Source organism: Primulina tabacum, chromosome 16 (genome assembly GCF_025594145.1).
Source record: "Primulina tabacum isolate GXHZ01 chromosome 16, ASM2559414v2, whole genome shotgun sequence".
Taxonomy (NCBI): domain Eukaryota; kingdom Viridiplantae; phylum Streptophyta; class Magnoliopsida; order Lamiales; family Gesneriaceae; genus Primulina; species Primulina tabacum.
This window is the reverse complement of record NC_134565.1, coordinates 33,896,652-33,916,273: the sequence shown is the minus strand read 5'-3', so window position 1 is coordinate 33,916,273 and position 19,622 is coordinate 33,896,652. Positions and strand designations below refer to the sequence as shown.

The 19,622-nt window shown below is 32.5% G+C and overlaps 2 protein-coding genes across 3 annotated transcripts; one reads left to right on the top strand and one right to left on the bottom strand.

Moving 5' to 3' along the window:
* Window positions 1–7,034: 7,034 nt before the first annotated feature.
* On the bottom strand, window positions 7,035–8,773 carry LOC142529864 (dof zinc finger protein DOF2.4-like). 2 transcript variants are annotated; one of them, XM_075635545.1, is made up of 2 exons: window positions 8,586–8,773; window positions 7,035–8,356 (listed from the first exon to the last, which is right to left on the bottom strand). In XM_075635545.1, exons 1-2 carry the CDS (start codon window positions 8,634–8,636, stop codon window positions 7,343–7,345), a joined length of 1,065 nt encoding a protein of 354 aa, XP_075491660.1. In that variant the 5' UTR covers window positions 8,637–8,773; the 3' UTR covers window positions 7,035–7,342. The 2 variants fall into 2 exon arrangements, with proteins under 2 accessions (XP_075491660.1, XP_075491659.1); XM_075635544.1 differs by having other exon boundaries at window positions 7,037–8,359; window positions 8,586–8,772.
* A 7,259-nt stretch (window positions 8,774–16,032) lies between these two features.
* Window positions 16,033–18,586, top strand: LOC142528936 (uncharacterized). Its single transcript, XM_075634227.1, has one exon. The coding sequence runs from the start codon at window positions 16,903–16,905 to the stop codon at window positions 18,379–18,381; it is 1,479 nt and encodes a 492-aa protein (XP_075490342.1). The 5' UTR covers window positions 16,033–16,902; the 3' UTR covers window positions 18,382–18,586.
* Window positions 18,587–19,622: the final 1,036 nt, after the last annotated feature.

The following is a 19,622-nucleotide window of genomic DNA, read 5'->3' as shown; positions in this document are numbered from 1 at the left end:
AAAGACTCGACTCGGCCCACTGGAAGCATGGCCCTCGTAACCCAATCTGCTTAAGACTGCAAGGCCCGCAAACCCATTCGAACTTGAACTATTCGTACAAATTTATTGTAATTATTCATATACCCATCTTATATTCGTAGTCGAGTTAATATTATCAAATTAGATAATACTTTTATGCTCATTTGGGATAAAACCATATTTTAAATAAAAGTAGTTCTTTCGTGAGACGATTTTACGGATCATCTATTTATGTGATACAGGTCAACGCAATTCATACTTAAAGTGAAAAGTAAAACTGTTAACATAATAATTAATATTTTTTCAAGAATCTAGTTGGATAGAGATCCGTTTTATAAATTGATATGTGATTGTTTCATACGAGTTTTGTATTTAATAAATAAGTTAAATTTTTTCCCCTGAAGACCTTTAGGTATAGTTTGGTACACATGAAAGGATAAACATGTTATATATAATATAATGATAAGTTAAGGATAAATAAGATGTAAGATATTATATTGAATGTTTGGTATGATTTTAATAAGAGTGATTAAATTTATATATTAGATTGTAATGACAAAATTAACCTTATCATAATAAACTTTATAATTTCAAAGTTGTTGCTTGAGTTCATATTTTTTATCTGTTCATGCGCCGATAGTCCCTGCATGATTTATTTATTTTTACCTAATTTTATATATTATATAATATGATAATTGAGCCCTTGATTTTGTGAGTCAAGTCAAATATCAATTTTTAATGTTAATAAAGTTATACTAATAATTTTATTGATATTTATAAAAATTATTTATATAATTATCTCGAATTCATTTATATAATTATCATAATATATAATATATAAAAATAAATAAAAATATTTATTTGATTTTAATTTCTACCTACTAGCATAGATTTATAAAAATCATTTATAAATTGAGGGGAATTAAGTCATTTGTAGTGTATTTTATCATTAAATTAAAATTATCACACCTAATAGAAGGAACATTTTATCATTCTAAAAAATTATTTATCAATGACTCATGATATTATCATGAGCTTTTTAAAAAGGTACCAAACATGGGATAATGATGATTATTTATCAATCCATCCCTTACCTCATGTACCAAACTATGCCTTAATAGAACTATTTTTTCTTCTAAATATATTACTAAAAGGTTAATCTCTCTTACTAGAGCAAAATTTTCAAAACTATCCCTTAAATTAAGATATTCTGGGTTTTGATCCTCAAATTAGTCAAATTGTAACTTTATTCTACTAAATTTGAGATATTTTTAGTGTGACAACCATTAACAATATCCGACGTCATGTCTTGTTATCTTATGAATCCAAGGAGAAAAAAAATTCAGAGTGAGAAATTAACCTCCAACCCATAAAACCATCGACTCGATTCACAGGGTAGTATCAGATTGTTCGTGTGCGGCTCGTGCACCAAGTCTGTGAATGAACGAGGCTTAATTTCTCGATATGTTAATTGTGCTCTCTCTAAGTCAAAATCAAAGGATTATGACATCTTGGAAACAAGCCAACAATGAAAAGTTAATAATGTTGCAAAGGAAAGAAAAAAAAACCTAGAAAGATATTGGCTTGTCACGACAAAGAATATTTTTCCGACTTAATGAGTAAGGAATCCATGATGTTTTTGCCATTATCAACAACTAAATTATTATTAATATTATTCGAGGAACTGATTTATGATCATTATGATTTGTTGTGTTGGGTCCTTTTTTTTAAAAAAAAAAAATTATTAATATATATTTTTCTCCCCACAAATAAATAAAATAATATAATGAAATAACTTTTGTCCAATTGATAAACACCACACTCCACGAGAAATAGAAGAAAGACGGTCCCCATCACTTTAAACTTAAACATCGGTCAATTCGCTTAAAAAAAAAGTCGGTCCCATTTATTTATTTAACCCAATCCCTTCGAATTATTTTATTTTATTTACATAACAAAAACTGAGACCGAATTAATTTAAAATTCTTCTATTTAAAGTTATTAAAAATTTATTATATATATTTCGATAATGATTTAATTAAATTTGATAGTAAAATTTGATATCTAAAGTTTGGTAGTATCACACAATTACATTTATTTCATGATGATGGAAACTACAACCGACGTCTTTCTGTGCGTATTAGATAAACCACCGAAGTTAACGCGGTAGTATTCAAATCATATTGTTGTACTAAAAAAATCATGTGTGATATATGCGTTTGAGAAAATATTGATACGATGAATCAAACTAATGAGATTGATCAAATGTTTATACGATCTACCAACTTGAAATTACCTTCTTATTTATTATTTTGACAAGGACAAATTTACGTTTTCTGCCAGAGAGGGGGGACAGATTGTGAAAGATAAATCTTTGTTATTGGGTGTCCCATTTTTGATGCTGAATTGAGAGTAGGTCTCTTGTGAGACGGTCTCACGAATCTTTATCTGTGAAACGAGTTAACCCTACCGATATTCACAATAAAAAATAATACTTTTAGCATAAAAAGTAATAATTTTTCATGGATGACCCAAATAAGAGACTCGTCTCACAAAATACGACATATGAAACCGTCTAACACAAGTTTTTGCCCTGAGTTGGAAGGTGCATTTGTCCGCCTAGCTATTTAGTTTGTGGAGCCTTGATACAATAAAATACGATCCATTTAATTATAACATGGACAATGTTATTTATATTTCTTTTTCGTTCATAGTATATCATACACCCTTTAGTATATAAATTTTATATATTAAATGGAAAGTGGTTAACAAAATGTTTTTTTTACTAAACTGACAATTTATCAATAATTTATGTACAAAATATTTTTTATTCGTATTTTTTGTTAAGATATTACTAAGATATGTAAGACAAACCCATGGATAAAAAAATTAATAAAAGTGGATGGATGTTGTCGTCATCGTTCTTGGCATCATGCTAATAATTTGTGGTGATGAATATATATGTATAATTGTGTGTTTGTACCCTTTTTATAATTAATTTGATTTTTATTCAAGTAGGTTAACATCTTAATCTTAATTGTAAAAATTAAGGAATATATTGCAATTTGAACTTTGAATATATTTAAATGACGATTAAATTGCAATTCTGAAATGATAAATTGAAACAAAGAAGAAGTTAAAATAGACGATGACACCAAAGAGTTTGTCTTATTATGCTCAAACTTAATAAATAGTAAGACCTTCTCATTTGAAATTTTGATGAGTTATAATTGATGGCATATATGTGATTATTAATACAAGAATTCACAAATAATATCTATATTACCGTTGTAGCCAAAAATAGATATTATCTGATTAGAGAAAATTTTGGTAATTTGTGAAAATCCGAGTGGTCGTCTAATTTTCGAACAAAGCCCAAAGAGTTAACTTTTGGGATGTTACTTACATTACAAAGCCAAATAAATGATGTCGGGATGTTCCATGAAAACACTCCAACACTCAAATCAGTAGTTGCTCAATAAAATGTTCAAAGAACTATAATATTTGTTTGGTAAATAAACAAATAGATTGCACATTGAGATCAATGTGGGAATATGATCTAATTATAATTTTTTTGGAGAGTTTTCTGAGTTATGATATCTATGGATCTAGTTGAATTTATGAGCATTGATTTTGTCTCTTATCAAAATTTGAAAATCCAGTTAAATTTAGCGACGATTGTTCAAAAACTGTTGTCATTTAATTATAAAAACGCATAGAAACCTTCATTTTTATCAACACAGTTGGCGAGTTTCTCTTGTGGGTAATGTATTTAGCTGTTTTTAATCTTCCAAACGTTTTTTTTTTTGTAGATTAACATTTTATTCATGTTTTATACGCATATCTAGAAGTTTTGGAACAAAGTCTTCGTGGTGAATTTATTTGATACCATTTCAATTTTTTGTTTTTTCATCAGTTTTGTTTCTTAACTGTTGATGTATATATTGATACATTTACTTGTATATAGATAGATTGTTTATCCTTAAAACGGTTTAGCAACGAAAAATCCGTCCCTAATGACCCTTTTTTGGTAGTATATAATTATAATTAAGCACTAACAAACTTAGATAAGTACACAAAAAAGGTCTGAATGAAACTTGACCGATAATTAAATGTGTTTGGGCATAAAAAGTATGAGTATATTTTTTCGATTATATATCGACCTTTTGGATAAATTTCGAAACATGGAAGCCCTAGCTAGCTAGAAGTTGGTCCCTCTCTCTTTCCACTAAAACTCGTGTTAAGATCGGAACTTGAACCTAACTCAACTCCAAAAGCTAGCTCAAGAGGGGAGGATTGTTCAAGCCCATATATACAACTCCCAGGTTATTTATCCAACCAATGTGGGACAATTAACAACTCGAGACCGTCTCAGTGGACCTACTCCTCTCTTTATGTGCAAATCCTTTTTACCTCGATTTTATATATATATATTGGACAATATCTATTAACAAATTTTTTATTAATAATAATGACATAAACTAGAGGTAAAAACGAGAGTATCAGATTCTGCGGACACGAAACATGTTATATTGTGTGATTGAGGGCAACGCGAGGACGACAACGACCTACATGGAATCTAATGACCTTTCCACTTCACATACTCAATCTATTTTTATTATTTGCTATTAATTATGCTAGCTAGCTCTCTGTACGTAATTATATATCTTTTCCACTATATATACGTACGTACAGGATTTTATATATATATATATATATATATAGATATATAGATAAATATTAATAAAACTAAAGCATAATTAGCTGCTAAGAAAAAATAAGCATGCATGCATGGTTTTTATTTTCTTTTGGGTGTTTTTCGAAATCTGTATCAATAGAAACTGATCAACCTTGAATTTCTGAGCCAGACATTCCAATGTTCTATTAGCACAGGAGTAGAATATACATACATACATACATACATACATACATACATATATGTATGTATGTATGAGAAGGACTAGGAAGGGTGGGGTAGCATGGGGGTGAGGTGGGGGTGTGTAGCTTTATCTGGAGATAACTACTTTATTCGTTGTTGGTAAGCATAGCAATCGCAGCCTTGATTTTAACAAAAGTGAAATACTAAAGATTCCTGCTGGCCATGAAGGTGAGGAATTCCACTGATATATTGTACTGAGCCCAGTACGCATTTTCATGCTTCAACTTGCTGTTTTGCGTTCGACTTTAATTTTCTATTTCAATTTCATTTCGGTTTAATCCGGTGATTGGTAGTACTCCTCAAGCTTTGGTTAAGGATTAATTTTTCGGGTTCGATGTTCGCGAGCATTTTGATTTATAATATACTACAAGCAAATACTTGACGGTATGTATATACTCGTCAAATGAATGTTGGGTTTGAGTAAAATCTGGTTTTTACTTGGTCTATTCTTTCACACTTTCATGGTAAAGAACTTATGGTAAAAGTGTAGGGAAGGAAGAAATTATATTATATATATGCAAATTCACATACACACACTAAAGATTTGGAGATAGATGCAATTAATCCTGATTCATTTTTAGCTTTTTGTGTTCGTAAATATATACCGTGGATTTGGATCCTCTGCTGTGGCTGAAAACACATCATATGCTGATGTGTACTTTTCAGCTGATCATCTCGTATAAAAAGAGCACAGCACAGATTCAATCACAGCAGAAGATTTAAATCCATATACCGTGCATTCGTTACGTGATTCATGGGGAACAAAAATCGAAAATTCCCTCCTTCGCTCCCATTTCCAAACACTTCTTTGGGTTTCGGAATTGGGAAATTGTTGAATTTTGGATCAAATTATAACTTGAGTGGGACATCATGAAATTTTCGTGTCTTTTGAGGATCTTGTCAAATCCACACAGACTACTTTTGTTATAACGTCAAAAAATTCGAACAATATATCATTACAATCAAGAGACAAACTCCCATTCTTGCTACACATTATTGACAAATCATTGTAAAAATTAGAGCACATATATTATTAGTGAAGTTTTCTTGGGAAAGTGGCCTGCGACTAAGTACGTAAGTCTAGGTAGATTTTCTGAACATTTTCCAGAATTGTGCAAAAGTGAATAGTTTGGATTGTACTGCTGATTGCCATGCATGTATGTTACCTTCGTTAGGTGATAATTGGGAATCCAAAGCTAACATGGAGAATATATTTCTTTTTGACCAATATATTTGATATAATAAGTTTGGCATAAAGTAATTTAAAACACATGTAAAATCAAATATATATATATATATATATATATATATGTAAAAATTTAAAACACATGTAAGATCAACTATATATGTAGGAGTGGGATTATATGGGATATATTATATTTATATATGAAATTTTTTAAAATTAGTCATATATAAATTGGTCTATATAGATTTTTTTTATTTTTTTCATTTAATCCGATTTTCGTAACGTCCATATCTAGTGCCATATCATTACTTATCCCAATAAAATTATAATTTCAGTTTGGCATGAAAGGGAATTTGCATGACTTAAGAATGGTAAATATAGAGATTGTTGCAACATTTACACATCAAATATATGAAGTATTTATGTACAAATGAATCAAGCACCTGTATATTCATAGTGTTTAATCGTTTTTTTTTTTCACGCCGCCGATTACACGAAAACCATATTTCACATAGTTCCTTCAATTTTTTGATAGAATAAGACCACTAACATCTACATTGTATGAAGATTATAGAACATCGAGCTATATCGATTACATAAATTACACTAATATTGGTAATTAATTCGCACTAAATAATCTACCTCCTACAAAGGCTTAAAAGTGATAAAAAATTATTTTATCTTGTTAGCTAGCAAAATGAAAAAAAATTAAAAAATTGTACTGTTGAATTCTATTGCCACGATAATCACCTAGCTTGTATCTTGATCGCATGCATGCAAAAAGAGTTGCACAAAATTAATTTTTTTCAAGAGATAAATTGATCTTGTTGATGACAGATGAAAATTATCCGATTCTGTAAATAATTAAGAGGGATTTATTCTGTAGATATCAATCTGGATTGAATATGATATTCGAATTAGCATCAAATTTCTTGAAAAAACATTAGATTTCAACGATGTCTAATTAAACATACAAGGCTACAAGAGATCACACATACAACACACAAATTAAGATAAAAATGAAACGTAATTAACCTACCAAATTCAGGGTTTTCCGGTCCTCGATCTTTCGATAGAAAATTATATAAAATTTTCTTGAACCAACCTTCAATTTTCTTCCACCATGATCATATCTCGAGCCAGATCAAAGCTTTAAACGAAACTAAATTTGCACACTGATCGAAACATACTTCAAATATTCACAAAGGAGTATTTGTGGAAGAAGAGCTAAAAGTTGAAAGATCAGTCCATGCAGCAGCAGCAGCAGGACTGCTCCAATTACCATTATTTCCTTGTATATTTTCTCCCAAGAATTGCCTTGATAAATTAAGCTCGGGGTTTCCTTCCATTTTCGTAGATGTTGAAACTTGACTAATCATTGAACTAGAATTCTTAGGTCTCAACTGATCAATATGACTGGTTTCACCGCCAACTAATCCCGACTCCACGCCTTGAAACTGGAACATTCCTGCCGGTGATGGGTCTAAACCACCGCCCAAGAAAGGGAACTGCTGCACTTGATGCAGCCGCCATGGCTCGCCGCTACCACTGGAGAAGAGAGAAGCCACCCCACCACCACCAAGATAGCTGCTAACCCCCGTAGGAAAGTTCATCTGATGATCACTTGCAGTACTAACCATTGGCGAAGATATTCCACTATAATTTAACGCCATTTCGTTGCTAAAGTTATCGGTGAATTGACTTAGAGGAGACATGAATCGAAGCGGGGGAAGAATTTGAGGTGTGAGGCCTAGTATGTTACTTTGTCCCCCATTAATGGTGGACATATTGCTCGTAGAACTTCCGATGGGTTGCCTATCACCGCTAGCCGGAGACTTCGAGCTGTTTGATTTGCTTCTTTTGTTCCTCCGGCAGCCGCCACCAACTGGAACATTTCTCAGCGCGCCGCCTCTGGTCCAGTACCTTCTGCAAGTCTTGCAAAAGTGGCGTGGTTGAGAGAGACTGTAGTTGTTGAAATAACAAAACTTTGTGTTTGTAGATTCGCAACGAGGGCACTTGAGAGCTGTTTCCGGCATGGGCATGTTAGCGATTCGAGCCCGTTCCGACATGGACCCAGGGCGGATTGAACCAGCTCCCCCACCTCCATGTGGCTGAAGAGATGGCTGAGGAGAAGTTACAGGCGGTTGTTGTAGTGGTGGGATCAGAGAAGGATTTGAACCGCTGCTGTTTCCAATTAGCTGCTGATTACTTTGCTGCTGAAAACAAAATCAAGAAAAAGAAGGTATATTCATCAAGAAATTAAAGAGACCACAGGTATAAGATGAAAAAAATACAGATTAACTAAAAGGGATTGGGATATTTATCTTTTAAATTCTTTACTTTTGCAAAATTAAAGCATATGATAAAGATAATAAAACATATATCACACAGAAAAATAAAGCTAAAAATTCTTTACAAAAAACCCCTCAATTAATAACCTACCTGCTGCCAGTTGGAAGGATCAAGATAAGCAGGAATGGAAGAAAAAACCATTGTTCTTGAGCTTTAATTCTTTCTCTTTTGTAAAGGTTATTTGGTTTTTTGGAGAGGTAGTGGAGAATCACATCAACTAGAGGCCAGGCCAGAGAGAAAATAAAAAAGAAGAAAGAATATAAAAAGAAGAATGAGAATATAATAGGAGCCAATATAAAGTAGAGGGCTTTATGCATATATATATACACAAACAGCAACCACTAAATTGTTTTCACTATGTCTAGCTAGTTTCGTTTTATTGCTTTTAGGGTTTCGAGAGTACTGTGATGTTTTTTTTAGCTTTATTACTTAGTCTTTAAGCTTCTGTTCTGGTCGCAGTATTGCATGAAAAAGTAGTGGTTTTTGTATCATTTTTTTTTGTATATATATATATATATATATAGTGAGGAAAATTGCAAAATTCATTCTAGAAATTAACTTAAAAGGTTTTTGGTCGGCTAATGATCAAAATTTGATCTCGAAATCATGACCTAAACATCATATATCACTTCTAGCTAATTTCTGATTCATAACCAGTTTGCACTATATGTAGTTCCCAATTCCCATCTTAAAATATAAACAACGTACTACTTAATTCACCAAAAAACTTCACTTAAATTTAAAATTTTTAAAAAATTTAAATAGTGACCTGACTGCCAACCGAATGAAACTTTTTTGGGCTCTTAGTTTCTGCATGTGGTAATACATTTTCAACTTTTTTTTTTTTAAAGGAGTAACATGCAGCTGTTATTAGTATATGTGCATTGGATGAATTCTCGGGCTGAATGCAATAGCTTGTAAACCACGTCAACCAGGTAAATCACACAAAACTCGTCAAGAAGATATTGGTAGGAAATAGAATTCGTGACCAATTAGTCACAAGTACACCTACTCTACCAACTAGAGCACCCCTCGAGGTACATTTACAACTTTCGAGTGTTCATGTTGAGTATTTAGTATTCAAACAATTGTTATATCGATAAATATGAATCGATAATTCAACAATTGTACTATAAATTTAACCTATTCACCGTGCGCTCATGATTCTAATTCCAAGATTTCAAGTTGAATACATCCAAATCGCGATGGCTCATTCTTTGTCTTCCGATATCATAGGGGAAAAATTAAAATTCATTTTTTACCAATAATATCAATTTTTTTCTATTCCAATTCCTTCCTGATTTTTTTTTTTGTAAAAAAATTTTTGTTTTTAAGATTCTTTTCTTAATTTGTTTTTAAGAATTGGTGAACTAATAGTCATAGGTACTATATTAATGGCCCAAATATGCCTATATACTTCACTTCTGCAGGCTAGAAATTCACATTCGGGCCTCCTTTGGCCCAAATGCGAATTAGTTTTATATCAATGCAGTCTTACCAAATTCAGAGGTTTTCGATTGAAATTTATCGACTGAATAACTAATGCTGCATGTGGATTGATCGATTGATTTAGAACTAACGATTTTTTAATAAAATTTTATTTGTAGTGAAGAATTTGGATTTGAGAAAACGATCTAGGGAAAAGATTTCTAACGACTATATTTTGTGGGAATTTGAAATGTATTTCATTAGTTAATAAATTAGCAACTAAAAACGAAAAGAGATGTAATTTGAATCCAAAGATTTCAAGTGCACCCAAACAACTAGTAAATGAAAAAATTACAGCAATGGTAACAAAAATAAATAAATCTTTCACATCATTATATAAATCCACCAAACGTGAAGAAGTTTTCGCCGATCAATCAAGAACCCTCAACCAAGTAACATAAACAACGCCAGATGAATTGACTCGGTATATAGAAATTGCAAGCATGAATGTGTGATCACGGGACCAAATCGGCCCGACAGATAGGGCAACTCGGGTGACTGTCTACCCACCTATCGATACAACTCGCATGAAACGCGTGAGAGCATTCGGGCAACACTCGTACCCCTTGGCCTTCCATGAATCCGCCCAAACACACCACGCACAAATCTTCCTTGCACTCTCTCGAAAACTCGGACGTGACAATCACTTGTAATGTTAGTTCGTCCATATTTTTAGCGGTCGGCGTGTTTTCTTGACCGTTCTCGAGATCATCTTCCCTAAGATTCGTGGGAATAGTCGTTGGTTGATTCAAACGTAGAGCTAGGGTCCCATTGCTTAGCACGACTAAGCAATGGCAAATAGCTACGACTACGGAACCCGCCATGATCCCGAAAAGCCCCAGGAACAATGGGTTCATTCTAAGATGGATATGGTATGTAGTTTTTTTTTAGTTTATTCTTTAATGGAGGATATATTTATAATGCATGTGATATTGTGGTGTGGCGTTACGGGCACGTCCAAGGAAAATGCTTTATGCGAACGTATTTTTGAACTCACTCGCATGAAAAGGACACTGTGAACATAAATTTGGAACTAATCCACTCTTGTTTTGGATTTTGTATCAGACTCTCAAAATTCAACTCGATATTAATTTAGTTATTCTATCTTACATCTAGCATTGAGTTGTTGTCACTTTATTGGCGTCGACGCATGTGGATGTATAGATATTATTATTTGATCAGCTTGCTGATCATATTAATCCAAGTGACAACTATATATACGATATGTCTCTTCGCGATTTTGATTTAATATGATGTCAAACTTCAGTTTCGATTAACTATCTTTCGATTTTTGAAAATTTTGTTTCTTTTTTTTAATTGCGAGGGTTGATGTATTACGAATCTGTCAAGCTTTAAGCTCAAATAGCTATCCTACAAATTAATTATTTGAATCCAAATCTAACTGCAAATTAAAAGAGCTACTTGCCAATATAAACGAAAAATATATATAACCAAGCTAGTGGGAAAATGTTGGAAAAATAAATTGCGTTTTGGTGTTCTCTCGATTAGTACAGGTTCTTTTTCTCATATGTTGAGTATGACCGAACCTTTGTAGTTTCACCAAAAGTTGTAGTTAGGGGTAAAGATGCAATTCAAATCTTTTAAGCTATATAGCAACACAAGTATCATGTTTCAATTATTCTACCAACCAGGAACAATTATTGCATCCCAACAATCTTCATCTCAATAATTACACTCTTTGTAATCAATGAGAATTATAAGATACAAAATGTAGGAACGAATGCTTGCAGCTTTACAAATAGTTTTAGTTAGTGCTAACGATACACTCATATATCTTTTAAATATTACGGTAAAACGAACACCACTTCTCAATTGTTTTACTATATAAATATAATCATTACACCCCAATACCTTGAATTTTTTTTAGCCAATATAGTACGATTTTGAATTAGTACAATATGAGTAATAGTCGTGTCATTTAGTGTAGCTATCACAATTAACTATTTTGAGAAGTACTTATTATAATATTAAGATGTTTGAATTACTTTACTATTTAAAATTATTTGAAAGACATCTTTCATATTTTTGTGTATTATATATATATATATATATAATATGCAATAGACAGCAATGCGTTCAATTGTCAACATATAAATTAATTATTTTAACTTTATTCTTTTCTGGGATTTACAAATAGCTACAGGGTGTCAAATTTTATATATAAATGGTGCTGTAAATTAAATTCTCCCTTCCCAAAATTGCTTTGGATTTTTTTGATCGTCTAGCAACAAAAGTCTGAGTACAAACAAGAAATCACGTTAGAAGGTGTCGAAATTGTTCCCGATGAAACCCCTCCGATGCTCGCGACCGAAAGAGAATAATAATATTTGTCATATGTTGAAATATGCTTATAGGTCAAGATCCAAAGTTTCTAGCTTTTTTTCGTGCATAGAATATCTACAGTAGAAAAGGTTTTACATTTCTGCTCAGCACCATAACCACACAAAACATACAAATATCTACCTACCTATCATGCAAACTCGGCGCACGACCGATCTGGATCGGCGGCTCGGCCGTGTTATCTCTCTATATTTTATTATCGGCTCAAGAGCTCGGGGCTCTTTCCCTATCATAGAACCAACTGTCCAGAAATATCGAGAAGTCGGGCTTGTATTAGGCAATTATGTTAATTTCAACCCCAAACAAATAAGGATTTGGATTCTCTACTGTGTTGAAAACACAACACTTGGTGATGTGCATTTTTTACACGAGATGATCACATGATCATCTCGTTCAATCTGACAACTTTTTAAATTTATCTCATATGGTGTGATGTCCACAAGATGATCACGTGATCATCTCGCGTAAAAACAGTAAAAAGGAAAAGCAATCAAAAAAAATTATAAACTAGAAAATAAATTGGGTTGGACATGATTGATGAGATAATGTAATTTATTAACGATAGGAAAAAATTATTTTCGAAGCGCGTGAGACATGATAAAAGCAATTATTCAAAGAAAATGGGACGACATAATTAATTAACTTAATTAACGTTAATAAACAATATCAATTCGAAATTAATACACGAAGACATAATAACATATGGTTTGGCTGAATTTTTATGATATAAACGATGAAACACGTCTCATTATCGATTTGAGTCTATGTTATACTCGGAGTAATACGAGGTTACTCCTCGAATAATATTTAACACAATTAATCTATAGATCCACCAAATTGGATTAATGTACTAAACTTTGTACGGAGATGTTTTAAAGTGGCCAAATAACCTCGTATTATTGGATTAATACTATGAGTTAATGCTAATTGGGTATGGAAGGACTGTTGGACTCATGCAAGAGATCTAATGGATTCCCAATTCAAAAAACACAAAGCTTTTGTCCTCAAACGATATAAAATAATTGTTTGTTATAATGTGTTGTTGCCACAAGCAAGAATTAGAAAAAGTTCATAAATTCCATTTATTAATTTAGTGTGGGAATTTGGACATTGACTAGATGAAGATCATCAAGTTGCTAAATCTTTTGAAATTAATTCGTCCGTTGAAATCATAAAATACGCATTAAACTTATATAAAAGTAATGTCACCACAGTTGATTGATCCAATGAAGTATAATATGTGATTTTGATTGAATAAAAGTGAGTCCCAATCATAGAAATATGAGTTATACAATATTGCATAATGAAGTTCTTGATCCTCTTACCTCAAAATCTTTCGATCATGTGTATCTCTCATATTTTATGAGCGACTCATTCTTTATCAAGAGGATTCAATTATGAGTAGGTCTCTTGTAAGATGGTCTCACAAATTTTTATATGTGAGACGAATCAACCCTACCAATATTCACAATAAAAAGTAATACTTTTAGCATAAAAAGTAATATTTTTTCATGGATGAACCAAATAAGATATTCATCTCACAAAATACGACCTGTGATACCGTCTCACACAAGTTTTTGACTTCAATTATTATTATTTTATTATATGAGATGAAATTTATCCTCACATTTTTATGGTTCGAGAAATTTGATCACAAATTTTTTTTTTTTTGTGAGGCTATGAAGGATAGAAGGGAAAAAAACCCAAAACCATCTAATGTTTCATTATTGTTGGAAAGATTTAAAAATCCCTTCTGTCAAAATGTACTTTAAACTTAAAAGCATCTTCATAATCGTGTGACATTTCTTTGGCAAAAACTTGTGTAAGACGGTCACACGAGTCGTATTTTGTATTATAGATCTATTATTTGGGTCATCCAAGAAAAAATAATTTTTTTATATTAAAAATATTACTTTTTATTGTGAATATCGGTAGGGTTGACCCGTTTTACAGATAAAGATTCGTAAGACCGTTTCACAAGAGACCTACTCTAAAGATGAGGCCATAAAGGTGTTACTGGTTTTTTCTGAAAGTGGAGAAGTTGAAGACGAAGAATACACAAATGAGTTGCCTTCACATTTCAAACAATTAATATGAATTCAACATATATCGTGAATTCACATAGAGCATTAATGATACGCAAGTTTTTATTATTATAATATATATTTTTTAAATTGAGTATGTCTCTTATGAGACGGTCTCACGAATCTTGATCTGTGAGATGAGTCAACCCCACCGATATTCACAATAAAAAGTAATAATCTTAGCATTAAAAAGTAATAATTTTTCATGGATGACCCAAATAAGATATCTGTCTCACAAAATACGACTCATGAGACCGTTTCACATAAGTTTCTGCCATATTTCTTTTGATATTTTTTTTTGTCTTTATTGATTTAAATATTATAATAATGTTGTTCAATCAATAATTTACTTTGTTATGCTTTCTTTTTTCTGTTGGTGGACCAAGCCCCATTAACTTGTAAGTAATAACATCAAACGTTGCTCCTCATGTCATCAATCATCCGACTAGCTAGTTTAAAATTCACAATAAATAATCCACTTTGGATTTCATCAAGGGCGTGTTTGGCATCAAGAAATCGTATATCCGAGATCGCGTTTAAATTCAAAGATATGTAGACGATGTCTAATATTCAAATTGATCCAGAGAATATATAGATATTAGATTGTTTTGATTTATTGATAATATGTAATTAGTTGTATGAATTTTGATTTTTGGTAGTTCAATTTAAGCTTCCAAGATTTATTGAATAATATTTTTTTTATGAATAAACCAAATAAAATATTATCTCACAAAATTGACATGTAAAATTGTCCCACGAGATTTTTTGGGTCTTTTTCAAATACTTAAATTTGTCCAACTTGTATTGTAATCAACACGAACGCCAACTCATGTAAAGTAAGCGGCCTTTACTAAACTCCAACCCAACAATTCTCTTTCGAAGGACTGAATAAATTATTGCATTAATGAAAGTCTCCTTCCAAAATGTCCCCACTGTTTTTATATTTATAGTGTTTGTATATCGGAGAGACATTTTATAGTTGAATTATCTAGTAAAAAAATTTAATTAAGACAAGATAAATTTTAAATTAAATTTTGAACTATTTCACCATCAAACTACAAAAAAGTCATGCCAAAAAATAATAATAAAAGAACAAAGTTTGATTTCATCAAATCAATAATTTAGAGCATAAATCTAGATTTAGATTCTCATTAATTCATGTTCTTATCCACGGGCTTTAAGTTAAAAAAAAAATGCAAAAACTTGTATGAGACGGGTCTTACGGATCGTATTTTGTGAAACAGATATCTTATTTGAGTCATTATGAAAAGTATTACTTTTTATGCTAAGAGTATTACTTTTTATTGTGAATATCGATAGGGTTGATCCGTCTCACAGATAAAGATTCGTGAGACCGTCTCACACATACTCTAAAAAAACTCCTTCTCCATAGTTTTAATGAGTTTGAAAATTTTTAATATCATTTCTTTGAAATTTAATCCATCCATACAAATTATGGACAAAATTTAATTTCAGATTATGTTATGAGTTCGATAACTAATTTTGAAACTTTTTTTAAATAAATTACTACAAATTTTCGTGTATATAAATCCAGCTTTTAAAATTCTTTTTATTAACTGCTTGATAAAAAAAAATTGATGAATTATTACAGCATAAAAGGAGAATTCTGCTTCTTCTTTTTCCCCACTGAAGCGCCACCACACGTATAAATCAGAGACCCGTTCTTGAATCCCAGGTTGCCAAACATCCAGCATTTTGCTTAGAGGAGGATATCTGCCTCACTCTCTTTCCACGTCTCTGTCGACAGAAATTCTTCGAGGGGTTGTTAAAAAATTCGACTCTTTTTGGTGTGTTGAAGGGGTGATCTATATTATCATACAGTGAAATTAATTTGAAGATGAGGATCTTGAGCTCCGTTAATTCTTCGATGTGCCCGAGTGTGCGTGGGTTCTTGGTTGTGGAGGCTTATCCCAAAAGGTGTTCGTCCAAGATCCCCTCTGATTTGGTGCTGTTCTTGGGGCTCGGCTTCATTGATTGGTAATTTTATTACAGACTGTGAGTACATAGGATCGGCATTAACTAAGTCATTTATGCATAAGTTTTTATAGAGCAGGAAGGAGGAGGAACATATTGTGCATCTTTTCTTTCTGGGATTTTCAGGTTTAGACTAATGGATATGATTTGTTTGATGAAATGTCTTCCACCTTCGTGTGGAGGGTTCGAAAAGATTATTGGCTTAGGGTTGGATGTGGTCTTTATCTAGATTTTTCTTAGTTTATTTTGGAGGCTAAGATCTTAATTTTGTTGGCTTTTGGTGGGTTTCTTGTTTTGTTCTTTCTCTTGTATTATCATTAGTGTTCTGTTTCTTTATTTTGGGAATGAATAAAATTAGGATCTTGATGTGGGGTGGAGTTTGCAGCTGGGATTGAAATGTTTAAGTTGTTTATGAAGATTTGATTTCTGTCCAAATTGTTGTTATTGGGGTAACATAAAAAAATCCACCTAAATAAAGGATGCCCTCTGAGAAAAGACTGGTTTGTGAGATAGGAGACAATCTTTTGACAGGTTTGTCAATGGAGAATTATCACCCTTCAACCCTCTTGTCCATGGACTCAAGTGCCTCGTCCTCACACGAAGAGCTAGACCTCGAGATGAATCGCCAAGTTGCTTTAACCCTTCCGCCTGATATAAATTTACCCTTTTCAGCTGAGATAAGCCCTGAACATTGTGATATTCTTGATGTTGGACTCGGAACTCAAGTTTATGAGGCTGATAGTGTTCCCAAAGTTAATGGCAAGAAATACGCAAAAAGGGTCGATAGCATCTGGGGTGCTTGGTTCTTCTTTAGCTTTTACTTTAAGCCAGTATTGATCGAGAAATCAAAGGCGAAAATAAAAACTGATGGTAATGGAGTGTCTGGCTTCAATAAATCTGATATCCAGCTCGATGTATTCATGGTTCAACATGATATGGAGAATATGTACATGTGGGTTTTCAAGGAACGGCCTGAGAATGCTCTAGGGAAGATGCAGCTCCGGAGTTATATGAATGGGCACTCTCGCCAAGGAGAGCGTCTCTTTCCATTCAGCGTTGACAAAGGTTTTGTTCGGTCTCACAAAATGCAACGGAAGCATTACAGGGGACTTTCTAATCCTCAGTGTATTCATGGCATTGAGGTTGTTTCATCCCCAAATCTTTCGAGTCTTGGTGAAGATGATTGGAAAAGATGGACGGAACTGACTGGAAGGAACCTCAACTTAACACTCCCACCCGAAGCTAGTGGTTATAGCACGTGGAGAAATCTCCCAAATACAGAGCTTGATACGCATTCTCACTCGAAGAAGTTGCTTAATGGATCTTTGCTAAATTTGTCAACTCAGCCCTCCAACCACAACGGTGCAGACGTTATGGATCTATCACCCGGTAGCAACAAAAGGAAGAAAGATTTCTTCTCTAACGGGAACAATGATGATTGCTATTTACCATTGAATGCTCGTGGTCGAGTTCCTGATTTAGAGGTTCACCAAAATGAACCACAGTGGCTAAACGAAGTTAGTGGGGTTTTGAGAAGTGCATATGGACCTGTTACGGCTGCGAAAACAATTTACGAAGACAAAGAAGGTTATTTGATTGTAATAAGCTTGCCATTTGTAGACCTTCAAGGGGTGAAAGTTTCTTGGAGGAACACTCACACTCATGGGATTATCAAGTTATCTTGTACAAGTACGTCTCTCACACCATTTATCAAGAGACAAAACCGGACTTTCAAGCTTACAGATATATCGCCAGACCATTGCCCTCAAGGAGAATTTGTTCGAGAAATTCCACTCTCAACTCGAATCCCTGAAGATGCTAATATAGAAGCATACTATGATGGACCAGGCACGGTTCTCGAAATATTGGTACCAAAACCGCGAGAAGGACCAGAAGAACACGAAGTCCGTGTATGTGTCCGTCCACACCACGGGGTTAATGGTCTTACGTTGAACTAAAGTTTTCTTACATTCGAAGTTCAATGTAGATAGCGTTTCATTGTTCACTAGTTTTGTGTCTTGATATGTTGTAATGAATAAAACAAGGTATGCATTTGAGGATATGTGTTTCGTTGTCAAGTAATATATGTTGTGTTGGTAATATGTATCTATTGAGATATTGATGTAATTGCTTTTCCGAAGAACTTATAATTTATTTTGCACACGATATTACTGGATCATGTAAATTCCACAAAGGGTCTCATGTTTCATCGGATTTTTTGGTGTAAATTTTGTAGTTTAAATGAATTATTATCTATTTTTGTTAGTGGAGTAGGTCTTTTGTGAGATGATATCACGAATCTTTATATGTGAAACGGGTTAATCATATCGATATTCACAATAAAAAATAATACTATTAGCATAAAAAGTAATATTTTTTTTCATAGAACTGAAATAAGAAATCCGACTTACAAAATACGACTTGTGAGACCGTTTCATACAAGTTTTTGTCTTGTTAGTGATAGTAGTTACTCTTTCATTACAATATTGATTTGGCATGATACTATACTTTGAATCTCGATCATAATTTATTTGTTTTTAATAAATGGCATATGGAGAGCAATTGTTTACATGTTTTGAAGAAATTGCAATTAAAAATCTCATCTCTTGGATAAGTAGGTTGGAAGTCAACTAGGGAAAGTTATCACTCGCCCTTTGGTAGCCGACGTCCACCAAAAACCGATTTTTATCAACTTATTGATGATAAATTGTCGAGGATGGGAAAATTTTATATTCAACTTTCCGAAATTTGATTATATTTTCTTCCAACCAATTTTTTATTCTCCAAAAAAAATGAAACACATGTCTCGTGACTCCTAATTATTATTTGCAGAAGCATCAACTCATATATACATGATAACATTTTACCAGATAAAACTTACATAAATTCGATGCATAAAATTTATTTCACACACGCTTGCTAATCTCAAATTCTTCTTCATAATATTTTTACAATATCAATTGGGTGGAAATTTCTTCTCATTTGGTTATGAATAAAGAAAAGATACATTTCTTACGAACCCCGCTAACGTTGACATTTTCTAAGGTGTAATAAGATATAAAACATCAAATTTTGATGATCTTGACATTAAGGGTTGAGAATTTGTGATAAAAAATGAAATAAGTTTGTTCTTATTTTATGACCGAACGTTTGTCATTTTATCAAAAAATTTAAATTATAATAGTACAATTCAAATTTT